The following is a 19,605-nucleotide window of genomic DNA, read 5'->3' as shown; positions in this document are numbered from 1 at the left end:
GCTGACACACTATTAGATGGGTCAATTGGTTGAGTGTGTTGCTGCTGGACACTGGGCACCACTGGCTGAATGCACTCATGCATCTGCATTTTTGTGGTTTTCTGTTCCCACATCACTAAGTTGTTTCTTTATAACTTTGCACACCTCATCATTGAATCTGAATTGGGAGTTTCGCAAGTTCACAACTCTTCCAGTACACGTACTAACAATCAGCTTCATTCACGCTGAATTGCATTCATCTCTGGAGCTCGAGCTGACACAGAACTTGTACAACGCTGTGCAAAAATAAAGGAAAAGACTTGCAGTTGCACAGCACCTTACTATCTCAACGTGCTTCACATACTCAGAGTGCTCAGAATGTAAAACTCAATACCACATGGAGACACTGAGGCAAATAGCATAGAGGCATTTAGCAGGAAGCTAACCAAGTACATGAGGGAGAAATTAACAGAAGGATATTTTGATAGGGTGTGATAAATTAAAGTGGGACGAGGCTCATGCAGAGCATAAACACCGCCATCTGCCCAATTAGGGCATTAGCATTTAAAAACAGTGTTGTGTGAGCAACGCAGTAGAGGTGCAGGGTTGGGACCCAGGGCTCATCCAGGCACTGGGTTCCTGATCCCGCTTTGAAAATCCGGCCCACTGTTGCTGATAGATGGTCATTGATCTGAAACATTGGATGAAATCTTGAGCACTTTAAGGAATAGTCAAGGGTCGGGACCAATTCCAGGTCCGAATCCCGCACTGGGTGTTGGCGTGCCCGCCTGAGATATCTTCCTGGAGGTGGTGAATTAAGTGGCCGACTGGTGATGGGCGGCAGGTGAGTTCCTGAGGCTGCGGGCTCAATCACAGGGATGGCAGAGGTGGGTGCTGCCACTGTCGGAGGGGGAACACGAGGGTGCCTCCATCTTGAGGTGCCTTCTGAAGAGGCTTGGATTTAGTGTTACTAAAGTGGGCACAGTGGCGCAGTGGTTAGTGCTGCAGCCTCAGCTCCAGCGACCTGGGTTCGGTTCTGGGTACCGCCTGTGCGGAGTTTGCAAGTTCTTCCTGTGACTGTGTGGGTTGCCGCCGGGTGCCCTGCTTTCCTCCCACAGCCAAAGACTTGCAGGTCAATAGGTAAATTGGCCATTGTAAATTGCCCCTAGTGTAGGTAGGCAATAGGGAATATGGGATTAATGTAGGATTAGTATAAATGGGTGGTTGTTGGTCAGTACAGACTCAGTGGGCCAAAGGAGCTGTATCACTCAATGACTCTAAAGTCTTTTACAAATCCTGCATTAACTCTTTGCTTTTGTATTCTAGGGGAGTGGATTTAGATTTGGGCAGCAACGCAAAATGGACAAAATAGCCCGTTGAATTGCAGTTCTGTTGAAGTCAGCGGAACTAAATATCGAGCAGGGCATATAACAAGTGACTGATGCAATTCTACACCTTTTGCCTCCCCACCCTAAGTTAATTTCACCCCCATTCTCTGCATGTAAAACCTACGATTCTGTGTGCCTTTTTTCATGGGTTTAGTCATTTGCACTGGCATCTTTAATGGCCCATATATCTGCACACCAAGATCCTTCTGCTATTGTATGTCTTCTTCACAGTTCAGTTGTCTGTTTTATTCCAGTTCTTGACTTCCGAAATGTTTTATTTCATATGAATGAAAGAACTTGCCTTTCATAACCTTAAGACGACCCAAAGCGTTTTACAGCCGATGAGGTACTTTTGAAGTGTAGTCACTGTTGTAATGAAGGAAGCAATTATTTATACCCATTTATACTCATCCTACATTGAATTTCTTTGAGCTTTTCCAAGGAGGACAATCAGGCAGGTTATTCTAAGCTTGAACTCTGACCTACCCAGTTCTCCTACATGGTAATCCAGTACATCCAGGCATAGACCCAAAAATATTTCCCCTGCCATCCCTATTGAATGCACTCTAATGAATAAAGCCCTGATTTCTTCACTCAAAGAGTTGTGAACCTTTGGAATTCTCTACCCCAGAGGGTTGTGGATGCTCCACTGTTCAATACATTTAAGGTTGGAATAGATAGATTTTTGGTCTCTCAGGGAATCAAGGGATATGGCGAACGGGCGAGAAAGTGGAGTTGAAGCCTAAGATCAGCCATGATCGTATTGAATGGCGGACTCCATGGGCCATATGGTCTACTCCTGCTCCTATTTATTGTGTTCTTGCCTTCTCACACAATGGCTGGGGCAGGCTGGGAGGTGAGGGGCGTAAGATTGGGTGGGGTGGCAGGGAGTGCCGTGCCTGTTATCTACCTGCCACAGCTGCTACTTTACCACCAGTGGAAGGGCACTTAGGCACCTGGGGAGACCACCTAATAAAACCTAGCGGCTTCCTTGCGGCTGAGGCTAGGCCATCCTGATCGGGCAGCCTTTGCGACACGGACTGCCCCCGCTGGAAGACACCCACATCCCCCCCCCCTCGCTGCAGCCTGGCCAATTGGCCCCGGCAAGCTCCAACCCCACTTATCTTTTCCGAGGCTGATATCCATGTACCTCTTCTCACTGCATGTAGTCCCAGCAGTGGCCACTACTCCTGGTGGCACTGCTGGGACTGAAGAGTTGCCAGCCCTGAGATTGGCTGGCAGCTCTTGGAGGCAGGACATCCTGCCTCAGAGGGGCAGAAGCCACGACTGCAAGCAATTAATTGCCTGAGCCACACATAATAGAGTCATAGCTTTGGGGAGATGGTGGCTTAGTGGTAATGTCACTGAACTAGTAATCCAGAGGCCTGGGCTAATGGCCTGGGGACAAAGGTTGAAATCCCACCATGGCAACTGGTGGAATTTAAATTCAATTAGTTAATAAATTCCAATGAATTAATAAAAATCTGGAATTGAATGCTAGCCACAGTAATAGTTTCATGGCACCATCATCAATTGTTGTAAAGACCTATGTGGTTCACTAATGTCCTTTAGGGAAGGAAATCTGCTGTCTTCACCTGGTCTGGCCTACATGTCATTCCAGACCCACAGCAATGTGGTTGACTCTTAACTGCCCTCTGAAATGGCTTAGCAAGCCACTCAGATGTCAAGGGCATTAGGGATGGGCAGCAAATGCTGGCCTTGCCAGTTACACCCACATCCCACGAAAGAACAAAAAAAGATTCCAGGCCAGGTGGAGGGGCCCCCAGCTTTACAGCCGGTGAACCCTAATTCCTGACAACATCCTAGTTAATCAGCAAAACACAGTGCAATCTCACAACTCACAAATTTCAAGTCATCAATGAGTTGTTAAGGTTCTCCTGATGCGTACATTAAACTTACACTTCTGCTCCCCACATTGTATTATAATAGTTTTCACCAATGCAATTATGAACAGTCATTTTCACCTTTGCATAAGAGAGAGGGCAAAAGTTGTGCTCCCAGGTTTCTGTCAGTGCTGCTGTGTATTTTGCCCAGGAGGTACACCCAAACAGCCAATGTTGACCTCTTGCTCCCCTTCATCCTTGTGAGAAACCCTTTGCCTCCTGTTTATGGCCTGCTGGGATTGAGAACTCACTCTACAAAAACTGCAAGCAGCAAACGTACAGCATCTCAAACCCTTTAAAAACTGGAATTGGGATTTTTAGCAGTACAGAGACCTACTCTGTACTTTCTGTCGTGTCCCAAGAGCTTCTGCTGAACTCTGCCAGGTGAAAAATCACTATCGTTCTGAAAGAAATAAAAGCCAAAATGAAATAATTACTAGATTGATTGATTACGGCCATGTGTACTATTTCTTCCACTGTGAACATTTCATTCCTCAGTCCTCTGTAAGAGTAATATTTTTGAACCACTTGACTGATTGAACCAATCAGTCATTGTCAGGGCTCTGTGTTTGTCATGGGCTTGCATAGATTGTGCAGAGTCTGGGCAATTAGTATCTTCCTCAATCACTAAATAAAATGATGAACTTCACTGGGATCTCTAACACCACAGACTCTATACCACCTTCATTGTGTGCCATTCAACTCCACAAAGGGGATCGTTTGTCCCTTCTGGTCTGTAACACCTGCATACGGCAATGGGAAGAAAGATTGTGCTCTTCTCATACTGATGCTATCACAGGGTTATAAACTTCTTATTACACTGCATCTGTTCATCTAACAGGATTTATTAAATAGCTATTGATAAATGTTATAAATTGACATTGCACAGAAATGATATCTTAAGGATCTAGCTACAGTCAGCAGCCCATATCGCTGTCAGCAAATATATAGTTACAGTCAGCAGGCTTGTTTATTCCAACGTTACTGCCACAAAACACAAATCTAGTGTGATCCTTAAATTAGTCTCTCAGTGTTAGATTCCATAATTGGCACCTGGATTATGATCCTAAATCAACTTTATGGACTGACTTAACTTGTCCATGCTAGCTTGTGATCTATTCCCACTGGAGTTTTAATTAATTACCTCTTGAACTCTCACTAACTGTCAGAAAATGAATTCTTCCATTAATGAATGAGGTCATTTGGTATTTCAGACTGAATACTGCATTCTGTTTCACTCTGACATTTTGTACCCATATGTCATTCTGTATTGGATGTGCCGGGAAGAGAGATGGAAAGATAAACTCTGTTTTAGCAAGAAAGACTACATAAGAGCAATGTTCCTTCCAATTTTTCTTTGTTGTTTACTGCACTGCACAACACATCCCAGATTGCTGAGCAGCCATGCACCTATGCAGCTTAGGGGGAACATTGCATGTGAGTTAACTGTACAAGCTAAAGGTGAATTCATACAAAAATCCACGGGACCGCATACTTGGTGCAATAGCTAGAGTTATAATAAAAAGCACATTGGATTAGTGGTCTGTTTGAATTTTATTTTTTGTCCACTGCTCAGCTCTCTTCAGGGACTAGAACATTTGAAAGTGGGAAAAGGGGAACAGGGAAGAGCAGTTAATTATGGGACAGTTGATCTTATCTCGGTTGTCAGAAAACTTCTGGAGTCCATTATAGAGGTGACATTAGTGACTGTAGAAACACCGGATGAGAAAGTGAAACAGCCAGTATTGGGGATAGAAAGCTATTGCTAAAACATAGAAGGAACTAAAAATGGCAATGCTGTCAGATTCAGATGATAGACAACCCAGAAGACAGAAGGAGGTTGTGGAGACACTGAACATAGTTTTCCGAAAATCTTTGGAGGCAGGATTTCTGTCAAAGGACAAGATCCTAGCAAATGTTATATTGCAATTTGGAAAAGGGGAAAAGGCAAAGCCAGGGCATTATAGGCCAGTTAGACCTCCAGAGTCCATTATAGGGGTGAAGTTAGTAAACACTTAGGAAGTCTATGGAACAGATGGCATGGATTTGTAAAGGGAAGACTGATGAACAATCAAATTTGGTGACTAAGTTAGGAGAGAAAGGGAATCTGGTGGCTGTTTCAATGTAATTTCAGAAGGCATTGGATAAAGTACCACATAGGAGACAAATGACAAAGATTGAGTGAGACACGTACATTAAAAAAGTGTAGCTGCAGGGATAGAATAGTGACCCTTGGGCAAAAAACAGAAAATGGTGCAAATAGTTGTTTTTTGTGTTGGCATGATAGTGAGCAATTGTGTGCCCCAGGGATCTATGCTGACACCTCTGCTTATTATATAAACGGTTTGGACATTGATATTCAAGGGTGCTGGGATTATCAAATTAGGGGCACATGGAACTGAAGCGAAATGCAGAATACACAGATGGGGTAGTGAAGTGCATAGATAGTGGTTAGATATATTTAAATGCATATATTCTATGGTTGACAGAAATCTAAGGGTACAGATACTTAGATCTTGAGTGCTGGTAGAGAAAAACAAATTTATAAAGGGCTATTGTGATTCTGTATTTTATATGTAAGGGCATTGAATATAAAAGCAAAGAAGTAAAGTTGAATTGTACAAGACAGTAGACCATAAATGGAGTTGTTTGTGAAGTTCCAGGCACCCCATTATAGGAAGGATATTTAAACCATAGAAACAGCACAATGAAGAATCATTGGAATGACACTGGGAATGAGAGGTTATAGTTCTGAAGAGAGGCTTCAACAGTTGGAGCTTTCATCACTGAAGCATAGAAAACTAAGGGATTATTTGATAGACAACTTCAGAATTTTGAGTGGTCAAATAGTGGAGAGCTTGCTTCCAAAGTAATAAGGGGTGTTACGACCAGGTGAGAAAGGTGTCGAGGGTTCCCTCACAGCCTTCACCTGGTCTTACCATAACAGGGTTTAATTTTAAACATACTGTGTTTTTAGCTCCCCCTTGGTGAATCCTTGTTCACTGCTTTCCAATTATAAGACAAAGAAACCAGCACAAACAGGCTTTCTTAGGTTTAAAGAAGAAAAGTTGAAATTTATTAAACTTAAACTCTATTTCGGTTAACTCCTATGGATACACAACATGCCCACACTAGCATGCATATGTGATATACACATGCAAATAGAGACTGAAATGAGCAGAAGAAAAATAAAGTGGAAAAGCTTGAGGCAATATCGGAAGAGATTTTGTTACGGTTCTTCAAGCTCACTGTAGAGTCCTTGATTGTAGGTAGATCTTGCTTTTTGTTGGGGCCCAGTATTCTTCTTAAACCTTGTTCAATGTAGGAGACTTTTCTCTCTTGGGATTCATATATCTTCAGTGGATTCAGGGACTTGTGAGAAAGAGATAGGAGCAGACAGGAGAAAACAGACTTTCTCAGTTCAAACTATTTGTACAATTCAGAAAAACCCAGGTTGCCCAGCAGGTTAGTCATGTGACTAACTGGTCTGACCACGTCTTGGATTGTATTACCTTAACAGTCTCTAGAATGCTGCTGTTACACACAATACCTGGTGATCAAGGGCCATTGTGGGTTGACTGTGTCAGGGCATAGTCATTTGTTCTTCCAATCGCCGTCTGTTAATATGCAAATGTTTTTTCCAGCTATGGCTGATCTGTTTAACAAGTCCTTTCTTCACTCCAGTAACAGTTTAAAATCAATGTTCATGACAAAATTAATGTGCCTCATTCTTGGCAGGTGGGGACCTAGCATGACAAGGGGGCATAGACTGAACATTATGACTTGAAGACTGAAGTGGGGAGTTAGAAAAAAAAATCACACAGAGGGCTTCTGAAACATGGAATAATTGAGTGGCTATTGAGACAGAGGCTGGAAGGTAATTTAAAAGGGGGAATAAGTATTTGTAGAGCAAGAATGTTAAAGGGTATAGACTTAGGGCATGGAAATGGGATTGCAGTAGGCAGCTCCAGTTGAAGAGCTTGCAGCAGCATGGCACAATGGGCCACCTCCTGTGCTGTAAGTTCTATGATTCGGTTTTGAATGTGCTGCCAAGAAACATAAATCAGTATATTGAAGGCAGCTTGAAGGAGTGTTTGTTACCAGTACCTAACTGGGTTTCATCTGAATCAGTCACACTACCAGGAACCACTTTCACCAGTCCTGCACTCACTATAAGTTGTCTTAATAAGTAACCACATGATGTAATTTCAGTAACCTTACAAATCAAAAGTGGTTATTTTCATGTTGGGGCTCCCAACCTGGTGCTGTGTGTTCTCAGTGTATGCTAATAAGGGACTGTGAATTGTAAAACTTGTACTGTGCACAATTCATTGGTCTAAAATTATTGTTAACATTATTAGTGGGCATAGCTTAATGGATTAACTTAAAGTAAGTTTGTTTACACCTCCTTTAAATAGTGAGCAAAGGAATACATCTGATTAATTCAAGTACTTGTCCATTATTATTGCCAGCAGTAAGGTTTTCATTGCCATTAATACAATTTTTTTTTTCATCCTTCTTATTCTAACTTTAAATTCATGGCAGCCATGACAGATTGTGCATTGGACCTGTAGCATATGAGCACGTGCTTCTTATGTCGGAGCTTGAAACTTCAGTTAAGTCTTCAGGGGATGGCCAGGAACTTCTCCACAGGGTGTGAGAGGAAATTGGGGGGTTGGCCACCCAGGTTTCTCTTGTAGGTCTCTCCTCAGGCAGTACTGGCAGAGGGCAAGGGCAGTTCACACACACACCATAGCAGCTGTCGACTATTATCGAGCCATAACATCCAAGTGAAAGGGGAGGAGATTAATTCTTCTAAAAGCTTAGGAAAACATTTGTCTAGCAATGGAAATAGTTGTTCATGCACATTGTTATGGAACAGAATTATTCCAAAGTCCATGGGAGGCGGTGGCGTAGTGGTATTGTCACTGGACTAGTAACCCATAGACCCAGGGTATTGCTCTGGGGACATGGGTTCAAATCCCACCACAGCAGAGTGTGGAATTTGAATTCAATTAATAAATCTGGAATTAAAAGCTAGTCTAATGATGGCCATGAAACCATTGTCGATTGTTGTAAAAACCCATCTGGTTCACTAATGTCCTTACCTGGTCTGGCCTACATGTGACTCTAGACCCACAGCAATGTGGTTAACTCTTACATGCCCTCTGAAATGGCCTAGCAAGCCACTCAGTTGTAACTAACCATTAGGAAGCCAATAAAAAAGAATGAAACCAGATGGACCACCTGGCATCAAGCTAGATACTGGAAATGACAACAGCTAATCCAGCCCTGTCGATCCTGCAAAGTCCTCCTTACTAACATCTGGGGGCTTGTGCCAAAGTTGGGAGATCTGTCCTACAGACTAGTCAAGCAACAGCCTGACATAGTCATACTCATGGAATCATACCTTACAGACAATGTTCCAGACACTGCCTTCACTATCCCTGGGTATGTCCTGTCCCACTGGCAGGACAGATCCAACAGCGGTGGTGGCACAGTGGTATACAGTAGGGAGGGAGTTTCCCTGGGAGTCCTCAACATCGACTCCGGACCCCATGAAGTCTCATGGCATCAGGTCAAACATGGGCAAGGAAACCTCCAACTGATTACCACCTGTTGCCCTCCCTCAGCTGATGAGTCAGTACTCCTCCATGTTGAACACCACTTGGAGGAAGCACTGAGGGGGGAAAGGGTGCAGAATGTACTCTGGGTGGGGGACTTCAATGCCCATCACCAAGAGTGGCTCGGTAGCACCACTACTGGCCGAATCCGAAAGGACATGGGTCTGCGGCAGGTGGTGAGGGAACCAACAAGAGGGAAAAACATACTTGACCTCGTTCTCACAAATATGTCTGCTGCAGATGCATCTGTCCATTACAGTAGGTAGGAGTGACCACCGCACAGTCCTTATGGAGACAATGCCCTGCCTTCACATTGAGGATACCGTCCATCGTGTTATGTGGCACTATCACCATGCTAAATGGGATAGGTTTCAAACAGATCTAATAATATAAAACTGGGCATCCATGAAGTGCTGTGGGCCATCAGCAGCAGTAGAAACTGTACTCAACCACAATCTATAACCTCATGGCCCAGCATATTCCCCACTCTACCATTACCATCAAGCCAGGAGACCAACCCTGGTTCAATGAAGAGTGCAGGAGGGCATGCTAGGAGCAGCACCAGGCATTCCTCAAAATGAGGTGTCAACCTGGTGAAGCTAGAACAAAGAACTATTTGCATGCCAAACTGCATAAGCAGCATGCAATAGACAGAGCTAAGCGATCCCATAACCAACAGATCAGATCTAACCTCTGCAGTCCTGCCGCATTCAGCCGTGAATGGTGGTGGACAATTAAACAACTAACTGGAGGAGGTGGCTCCACAAATATCCCCATCCTCAATGATGGGGGAGTCCAGCACATCAGTGCAAAAGATAAGGCTGAAGCATTTGCAACAATCTTCAGCCAGAAGTGCCGAATTGATGATCCATCTTGGCCTCCTCCTAAAGTCCCCAGCATCACAGATGCCAGACTTCAGCCAATTTGAGTCACTCCGCATGATATCAAGAAACGAATGAAGGCACTGGATACTGCAAAGGCTATGGGCCCTGACAATATTCCGGCAATAGTACTGAAGACCTGTGCTCCAGAACTTGCCATGCCCCGAGCCAAGCTGTTCCAGTACAGCTACAACACTGGCACCTACCCGGCAATGTGGAAAATTGCCCAGATATGTCCTGTATACAAAAAGCAGGACAAGTCCAACCCGGCCAATTACCACCCCATCAGTCTACTGTCAATCATCAGTAAAGTGATGGAAGGTATCATCAACAGTGCCACCAAGCAGCATTTGCTTAGCAATAACCTGCTCATTAACGCTCAGTTTGGGTTCCGCCAGGGCCACTCAGCTCCTAACCTCATTACAGCCTTGGTTCAAATATGGACAAAAGAGCTGAACTCGAGGTGAGGTGAGAGTGACTGCCCTTGACATCAAGGCAGCATTTGACTGAGTATGGCATCAAGGAGCCCCAGCAAAACTGAAGTCAATGGGATTCGGGGGAAAACGCTCTGCTGGTTGGAGTCATACCTAATGCAAAGGAGGATGGTTGTGATTGTTGGAGGTCAATCATTTGAGCTCCAGGGCACCACTGCAGGAGTTCCTCAGGGTAGTGTCCTAGGCCCAACCATCTTCAGCTGCTTCATCAATGACCTTTCTTCAATCATAATTTCAGAAGTGGGGATGTTCGCTGATGATTGCACAATGTTCAGCACCATTCGCAGCTCCTCAGATGCTGAAGCAGTCCGTGTAGAAATGCAGTAAAACCTGGAAAATATCCAGGCTTGGGCTGATAAGTGGCAAGTAACATTCGCGCCACACAAGTGCCAGGCAATGACGATCTCCAACAAGAGAGAATCTAACCATCTCCCCTTGACATTCAATGGCATTACCATTGCTGAATCCCCCACTATCAACATCCTAGGGGCTAGCATTGACCAGAAACTGAACAGGAGTAGCAATATAAATACAAGATCAAGTCAGAGGCTAGGAATCCTGTGGCAAGTGACACACCTCCTGACTCCCCAAAGCCTGTCCAGCATCTCCAAGGCACAAGTCAGGAGTGTGATGGAATACTCTTCACTTGCCTGGATGGGTGCAGCTCCAACAACACTCAAGAAGCTCGACACCATCCAGGACAAAGCAGTCCGCTTTATTGGCACCCCATCCACAAACATTCACTCCCTCCACCACCGACGCACAGTGGCAGCAGTGTGTACCATCTACAAGATGCACTGCAGCAACGCACCAAGGCTCCTTAGACAGCACCTTCCAAACCCATTACCTTTACCAACTAGAAGGACAAGGGCAGCAAATGCATGGGAACACCACCACCTGCAAGTTCCCCTCCAAGTCACACACCATCCTGATTTGCAACTATATCGCCGTTCCTTCACTGTCGCTGGGTCAAAATCCTGGAACTCCCTTCCTAACAGCACTGTGGGTGTACCTACCCCACATGGACTGCAGTGGTTCAAGAAGGCAGCTCACCACCACCTTCTCAAGGGCAATTAGGGATAGGCAATAAATGCTGACCAGCGACGCCCACATCTCATGAATGAAGAAAAGAAATACAGCACTATCTATAGTAATAATTCCTTTTAAAAACAAACTTGAATTAAGGTCCTTGAAATCTCAGTATTATTCTACAGTCTTGAAAAGTGTGTTGAATCCCATTACAAATGGGGTAATTTTCCATTAAGATGTTACATTCTTGGCAGGTTTACAATTGTATAATTGCCTCATTGTATATTTTAGAACTTTTTTATTTCACTAGTTGACTGCAATTCATAAATAGCAGATAATTGGTTAATATACATAATTTGCGTTATAGTCCCCACTGCTTATAGCAGGTGTGTTGGTACTATTTGCCTGTTATACACAGTGCACAGTGAAATCAAAAAGCAAAGTAACCAGCATTTTTAGAAAAAAAATCTCACTTAGCAACTGCCTCTTTGAGTTGTTAGCAGTTGCATCCAGAATCTCATAATTAAGGCAATCACACTTTCACCAGATGTAACAGCTAATTGAAGCTGCTTGAAGACTCAACTTTGACTGAAATCGATAAGTACTTATTGAACTGCCTGAAATACTCATGTTCTTGTTACATTATAAGCAATGCCTTTTTAATTGGCGTGCACGATAATGGCAAATGGACAGCACCATGTGCCTGATCTAAAAGGCTGTCTGTGATGAAGTAATACAAAGCAATTCGTTCTTGTATTGAGCCCTAGAATTGTTGCTCATGTAATACAATTCAGTGTTGAGAGGTACAAAAACAATTTATTTTATTTTTCATTTCTTGCCCAATGAACAGAAAGAGAAAGATGCAGGAAACGAAGAAAGGTCTTCTGCCAGATTACAAAGCACCTTCTGGAAAACCACGAAATGTGGAAAAAGGTCATCGAAGAGGAGCGAAAGAAAGCAGAGCTCGAAAAGCAAGATCCGTCCTCCCTGCATCAAAGCTCAGAGACAATCCAGGCAATTACTGAGGAAGAGGAGGACAAGGAGGAGAAGAATAATGAGGAATTGGAAGGGAAGTCAACACAAATCAGTTTGAATCCAGACACAACCAATGAGACATTAGAAGATGATAAAAATGACTGAATTGTGCACCAACTTTTTATGTTGTTTCCAGCACAATACTTTGACACAATACTGTAGATGTATAGGACAATGTGCCTATAGCTTTGATGGTGTAATATTGCCATGAGACAGAAGAACACGACTAAACAAACCTTCTGAGTAAGGAAGCTCCTGAATTGCACCACTGGCTGAATTAGATTTTAAAGACTCAGTGATTACCAGTAGGATTATGGTGCACTTCTTCATTGACATGTCTTGTTTAATATTGCTTGATTATACACGTATGTAAAAAAAAGAACACACTGACTTGTGCGACCACAGTGGGCGTCAAATGAAGGAGGACATATTTCTAAGCATGTACGTTGCAGAAAATGCTGCGGTACTAAGTCTGTAGCTTTTGCTCTACGTTTGAGTGAAAGTTGAAAGTTTAATCAGAGTTCTGATATGGCCTGCCAATATCCTTTGTGTATATAACCTTGTGGCTCACCAGCTTTGTATAAGCAATCTCTAAGCATAGCTGTAGTACTTGTACATTGCGAAAATGAACATGAACAAATGTTTTAGGAAAAGACTGGCAGACACGTGAAGGGCCATTTTCCTTTATAAAAGGTACATGCTACAAGCCAAACTCCTAGTCAAAGATTTATATCCATTTTGAATTTTTTATTGTTTATTTACATTCAATGATAATTATTTGCAAAAGACAACAGTTTATTGTAGATACAAAGAACATTTTCTATTGGCTTTTGTAAATAGCAACCTCTCAAACCAATTTTTGTGATTTTGTAAAGATGGTTATGAAAACTTCACACTTAAAAAAAAAATTCTTATTCTACTGCCAGTACATTCTTATACCCAGCGTGATTAGTACATGCAGGTTGAGGTATGTACTTAATTTTAAAAGGTGATCATTATTTGCATTATATTTGCAGCAAGCATTAATCCTGCAGACACTGTTTACTACTGATGGTACTGAGTTGATTTACAATAGAATTAGAGTACAACCACAGACTTTCCGAGACCCCATTATCTGTGCATTTTAGACAATGTGCAACATTTAGTAGCTGTAAAGTTCACTTTGTGAATTATGGCATATTTCCTTTTACAATATGAGTCCATATAGGACAAAGGTGTTGAACAGTCTAGCAGACATCATCATTTTATGTTGATATGACTTTAGTCTGACTCTGCACCTTGTGCCAGTTGCCTGAAGACTAATTGGACTGACCTAAGAGCTCCCTGTTTCATTCTTGATTATCATTTCATATCATTCAATTTTTGTTTTAATTTTTGGGTCAAAAACAATATAATGTGAATGAGTTTTAATGGATCTAAAAAGAATCTAATCTCTTTGTATCCCTTCTAATAAAATATTCAGGCTGGGATTCAAAACTAATCTTACACAATACTTTGTGGGTTCATCTTAAATTTGTGAACAACATCTTTTGAGGATACTATCAGTTTAATAAATTTCTGATGTCTAAAGCCACTACCTAAAGGTTAGACAACACTTAAGACCTGCGTTTTAAGCCACAAAGTGTAGTGGAAATCTGGAACACTCTACATCAAAAAACTGCTGAGTCTAGAGGTCAGTTGAAAATGTCAAAACTGCGATTGATAGATTTAGGTTAGGCAAGGGCATTAAGAGTTATAGAACCAAGGCAGGCAGTTGGAGATAACATACAGATCAGCCATGATTTAATTTAATGGTGGAAGAGGCTCCAAGACATGAATAGCCTCCTATGTTCCTCTGGTCTTAAGCCATAGATGTTCTATTCTGACCCAGTTATTACTTGGAAGGATGCAGGCTCGATTTTATAGATAGCATTAGCATTGGTTGTAAGTCCATGTTGTAAGGCATCACTTTAGACTGTGGCACATTCTGAATTTGCATTGTTGACTTAAGCCACATAATTGAAACACATGATTTAGTTTATAATACTACTTCCAGGTGACTCAAACGTTAACACCATTTTTGGTCAACTGTGTTAGGGAGGAAATGGTCATACATGACATGAAGATACAGGGCAATCGCACCTAATACATTTTATTTTTTGAGTGGAGAGTGTGTTTAAAACAAAGCTGACTTGTGTGGTGGTCCAGCTGTTGCCCAGGATGATGGAAAGGAAGTAAATCCACGTAGCTTATGAAGTTATCGGCACAACATTGCACAGTGACTGGAAGTATCTAAGGTGGCACCTGTAGTAACTCAACTCCAGTGTTATCCTGACAGGACAGTACAGAACCCAGCTAAATCTCTACCACGCCATGCCATCCCAGCCTTCACCCACCAATCCGCTCTCCTGTAGAAAATGGCTCCTCACTGCATGTCTTAAACCAGCTCCGTAAATTTTCTTCACCGTGAACAGTTTCAATATGGATCTTTAAGTTGCTGCAGTTTTACCTGCATTATGCTTAATGCATTTTCCCACTTTTTTAAAACATGTAATTAACTTTTGCTGTGTGTGTAAAAAAAAATGCAATATTTAGACTGGCACTAAGAGCACAGGTTCAATGTTCATTTACTATACAATTTGTGAATCTTCTCCCCAACCTAGGTTAAATTACAATATAATTTGAATATTACTGTTTACAGATCATTTCATATCAAAAGGTTACAGTCCTACTGCACCAATCCACTCTCAACTTTTGATATTTTGTCTGTCCAAACAACATTTTTAAATAAACAACATGAGTTTTCCCAGAAGACTGGACATCTTTAAATGTGTGTACAAGGGTAGATTAGATAGTGTTTGATTAATGCTTAAAATTCCGGAAACATTACTCGACTGTTTTAATATTGCTTTCAGCCATTAACTCTTGTAGCTTCCGAAAGCACTTTCTTTTCAAACTAATTTTCTGTGAGGTTTATCGGCTTGGGAATTATATTAATGATAATTCAAAAAAAAAGATATTGAATGGCAAAAAGGTTTAGGTAAAAACTGCACAAATTTCAAGTTTCATTCAGTCTCATATGAATATCAAAACCAGAACATAAATTCAATATTAAAGATAGCTATAGAGTGATGCAGAAAGGAAGGACATCATCTGTCCCATTGTGCCTAATAACCCCCATGCCCCTCTCTATCCATAATGTAATGATAATAACACATCCCAAGATGCACAGCAGGACTATTTATGCCCATGGCTTAATCTTGTACCAATATGGTTTATGAGCTTTGCAAAAGATCACAGCAAGCACACTAGCACAATTAGAGAAACAATGAAACCACAGAACAACTCGTAGTTTTCAGTATTCCGACTTTAAATGCTTGTTAGGGAACAAATGTACTTTAGCAATCCTCAGTTGGTAATGATTATAAGTTATTGAGATGCATTATGGGCTGAAAGGCTACTTCCTGTCTTGCCCACAATTGTCATGATAATATTACCCAAAGTTTAATCACGGATGGGCAATCACAGCAAGATGGATAATATCTCTTAAACAGGCTGAGGCTCGAGAGTTGAGAGAGTGAAGCAAAAATAGTCAGATATGTACTTACTCAAAATGCTCTGCTTTAAGGCAAAAATAAAAAAATACAGAGTATCCACTTTACTCAGGGTATAGCAAGGAAGAGATTCTTTAAATCAGAGTGTATGATATATGCCTAAATAATATTGATACCTTTATTTTTCAGAGATGAGAACAGATGCAATGACCTATTTTCCTAATACAAATGAACACTGCCAATTTTAGTTCACTGAGCATATCTACTGGTGCAACGTCTAAGCTGGTTCTGTTTAAAAAGGCTTCACGGTATTCTTTTCCCCCCAGTAAATTTAGCCCGGCCTTGTTTCTGATGAGGTGTAACTGCTGGCCAACTATGGACTGCTTGTGTTTAAGTTTATTTCAAACTTTAACAAGCAAATAAATCGGGATTGACGAAGAATGAGTTTAGATCAACAGGATATTGTGGCAAGTCGATGAATCAGGCAACTGCTGAGTCAGTTCCAGTGCAGTATTGAGTTTCAGTATGAACAGTATTTATTACAATGAGCTCACAAGTAGTAATTTGGATGTGAAATCCTTTCCATGTTTCCAAAAAAGACGTCAGCGAATCTGGATTTTTTACGAATAGTCGACTAACATAAAGGCGACACATTTTATTAAGCCAATAAAATCGTGCAAGGCAAGTTAATTGAAGTGCACCTAAGTTTTAACTGAAGGTCAGAGTTATTTGTTATTTGGAATCTAACGACTGACTGGCATTATTTAATATTGTCAAGGTAGCAGGAGCTCCTTGCAATTTGCTGACCACCGATACCGTGACTAGCACTTTAAGGGTTAATAATGTTCATCTTATGTGGGTATCTGACTACCTACCAGGATGTGAAAGGATACTGGAAAGAACAGAAACGAGTATTTTAACTATAGAATCTGATGTAGTTTTATGGATAGTAGTTTTCCATACATTCCAGTTCTTTTTTTAAAATGATTGAATGAGCTAAGTGTAAAAATTCACTCCAAGGTGTAATGCACAGTATTTATATTCACTAAGGCTTTCTACATTTATATAAACTGTATGAAAGAAGATTCAAGTAGGGCAAAGATAGGTGCAGATATAATTAGCTGTAGATATACATTTATCATAGGCATTTCAATCTTCACTTGTTAATTATGTTTATTTCACATGTCTGTGATATTGTGATTTTTTTATTTTACAGCATGCCATAAATATGTAAATTTTATTTTGTTCTTGTGTGTAATATAGTTTTCATGATGGTAAAATCATTAAGGTTGAACAGTCCATCATGTTTACACATCAGTTTTCTTAATTATGAAGAGCATGAGAATGGTGTGTTGTTATTCAAAGTATAAATTAAATTGCGCATCAAACACTGCCTAACAAATGAAGCAGTTTTTATACATGTAAGGTTTTGTGCCTTGGCAACTTCTGGTATGTTCCATTTTATAATTTGATCAGAAAATTTATCAACGTGTGTTTGTTTTAATTGGAGTTGCTATGATTTTTTTTTAAAAAGAACCCTTCTGAGAGTTGTAGAATCTTACAAGAGCCTATATGTGTCACTTTCCCTTAACCATTGCATACATTCAATTAAAGATTTGCATAAAGGTGATGCTATTGACAGGTGACCTAAGTTTTATCTCATTGAAAATAATGCATTGACAAAAGTTTAATAGCAACATGCAATTGGCAGTTTTTAAGTGCCTCCACAGTATTGATCCTTTCACAGAAAGCTGATGCAGTGACAGGGAGGTTTTGCTTGGCAGTGTTTGATTATACATTGTGATGTACTAAGAGAATGAGAATTGGAGTTGTCTGTCGTTGGACTTTGTTGGTGCTCATAATAAAATGTCACCTCAGCATAACATCAACAGATAATATGTTATTCAACTTGACAAGATCCATGTGGATGTTTAATTTCTTTAGGTACATAATGTCATCTTGTATTTACCACAAGTGTGTATGTTCTTTCTGTTAATACAGCAATCAACTTCCTCCACATTATTGCCCCTTCTACTTGCATTGCAGCTCAAGAACAAGGCCTTGCATTTTTTATGGATTTCAGAATTCACTGACCCAACGTAGCTGATCACCAGTATCTTGCATTTAAAACATGAAGCAATACTTAATGTTTCATTCACCGGTGTTTAAGTGAAGGATTCCGTATGCTATTAAATGTCCTGTTTTGTACAATAGATTATGTACAGAATGATTCTTTCAGATAGGTGTTATTTATTTTTACTGTTTTCTAAGTTAGACACTATACTGTAGCTCTTATGGCCAGAATTACTGGAAAGTGCCTCTTCATAAAATGTATAATTCAGTATACATATATGTATATTCAATATATTAGAAACATCTTTCACCAACTGAAAAAATGTGGATGTTGTATTGTGAAGACAGTTGTACAACATGAATTTAATTCTGTGGTATTGTGAGTCACTTATTTGTCTACACATTTGCTTTAAAAGTTGCTTTTCAGTATTTTCCAGTTCATCTTCATTTGCTGTTCATCCATATGTCCCAATTAAGCACCTGATATTGGTGACCCACACAGAATAACTCCTGCAGGACTTCCCCTTTAAGGACACTTCAGAGCATATACTCAAATAGAGAACACATTTCCTTTATATAGTGTCCCCCAGGATGTCTAAAAGTGCTTCACAGCTGTTGGATTACTTCTGAGGTATAGTGTATGTTGTACAAGCAAAGGCACAGCAAGGTTCCAGAAACAATAATGAATGAATGATCAGATAGCTGTTTTTGGTAATATTGATTGAGCAATAAATATTGGCCAGGACACTGGGAGATTTTCCTGCTCTTCCCTGAATAGTGCCATGGGGTTTGCATGTGCAAAGGGACATGCAGGTTAAGTCTCAGTTTTAAGTCTGATCTGAAAGATAGCACCTCCAAAAGTAGAGCACTCCCTCAGTACTACAGTAAAGGGTCAGCCTAGATTATGGGTTCAAGTGCCATTACCAACCAACTCAGGACAGAATAGTACCAGCCGCACTATGCTGACAGTCAAAGCCATTGTAATTTTATCAGTTTCGGTTCTGCCCCTTCTGTAGTTCTGTTGAAATTAGTGCACCCTAGTGAGTAGCTGAGCTGTTCACGTGAGGGAAGATTAGATGCCTGCTTTGTGGCGACTTAGCTGATTGCCATCGGATAGGGAAGTAATGAGGCAGGAACAATACATTTAGCCTCATTGCCTTTGGGTTGGACCAGGATTCTTGTTCCTGGTCATTCTCAGTTGCCACAGCCATTATTTCAGTGCCGGGTTTGGACATTGAGTAAGAGGAGCATTGGGTCTGCATTGATGCTGCTGCAGTTGAATAGCCAGCCACACTCTGTGTCAAACCATCTCTGTGATTTGGGCTAGGTAGCACAGAGCTTCCAAGTCTTATAGAAGCTTATAGCGGCAAAGGGGTCAAAACCTTCGCTAGAGAATCCAAGGCTCCAATTAGGTTTCCAACCCTACCACAGTACAGAAACAACTCTTATCAAAGTCAACAATGACATCCTATCTGACTCTGAAAAAGCTAACTATCCCTCCTTGTCCTTCTGAACATGTCAGCAGCCTTTGACACAGTTCATTGCACCATCCTCCAACGCCTCTCCACTGTCGTCCAGCTGGGTGGCACTGCACTCACCTGGTTCCATTCTGATTTATCTAATCATGGCCAGAGAATCACTTGCAATGCTTCTCTTCCCACTCCC

The 19,605-nt window shown here is 41.3% G+C and overlaps 1 protein-coding gene across 3 annotated transcripts in view; it reads left to right on the top strand.

Moving 5' to 3' along the window:
• Positions 1-18,308, top strand: part of pde3a (phosphodiesterase 3A, cGMP-inhibited) — a 483,158-nt gene extending 464,850 nt beyond the window's left edge. Inside the window, exons 16-17 of one of the 3 annotated variants that reach the window (XR_010977629.1) lie at positions 12,150-13,027; positions 17,869-18,308. Coding sequence is in view for 2 of the 3 variants with exons in the window: in XM_068058930.1 (XP_067915031.1) it covers positions 12,150-12,439 (290 nt within the window). In the remaining variant the exon portion in view is untranslated. Of the gene's footprint in view, positions 1-1,305; positions 4,427-12,149 lie in introns of those variants that run through there. The other 2 variants (XM_068058930.1, XM_068058931.1) reach the window with 2 other exon arrangements.
• Positions 18,309-19,605: the final 1,297 nt, after the last annotated feature.

This window comes from Heterodontus francisci, chromosome 27 (assembly GCF_036365525.1).
Source record: "Heterodontus francisci isolate sHetFra1 chromosome 27, sHetFra1.hap1, whole genome shotgun sequence".
Lineage (NCBI taxonomy): Eukaryota > Metazoa > Chordata > Chondrichthyes > Heterodontiformes > Heterodontidae > Heterodontus > Heterodontus francisci.
This window is presented reverse-complemented; position numbering and strand designations above follow the sequence as displayed.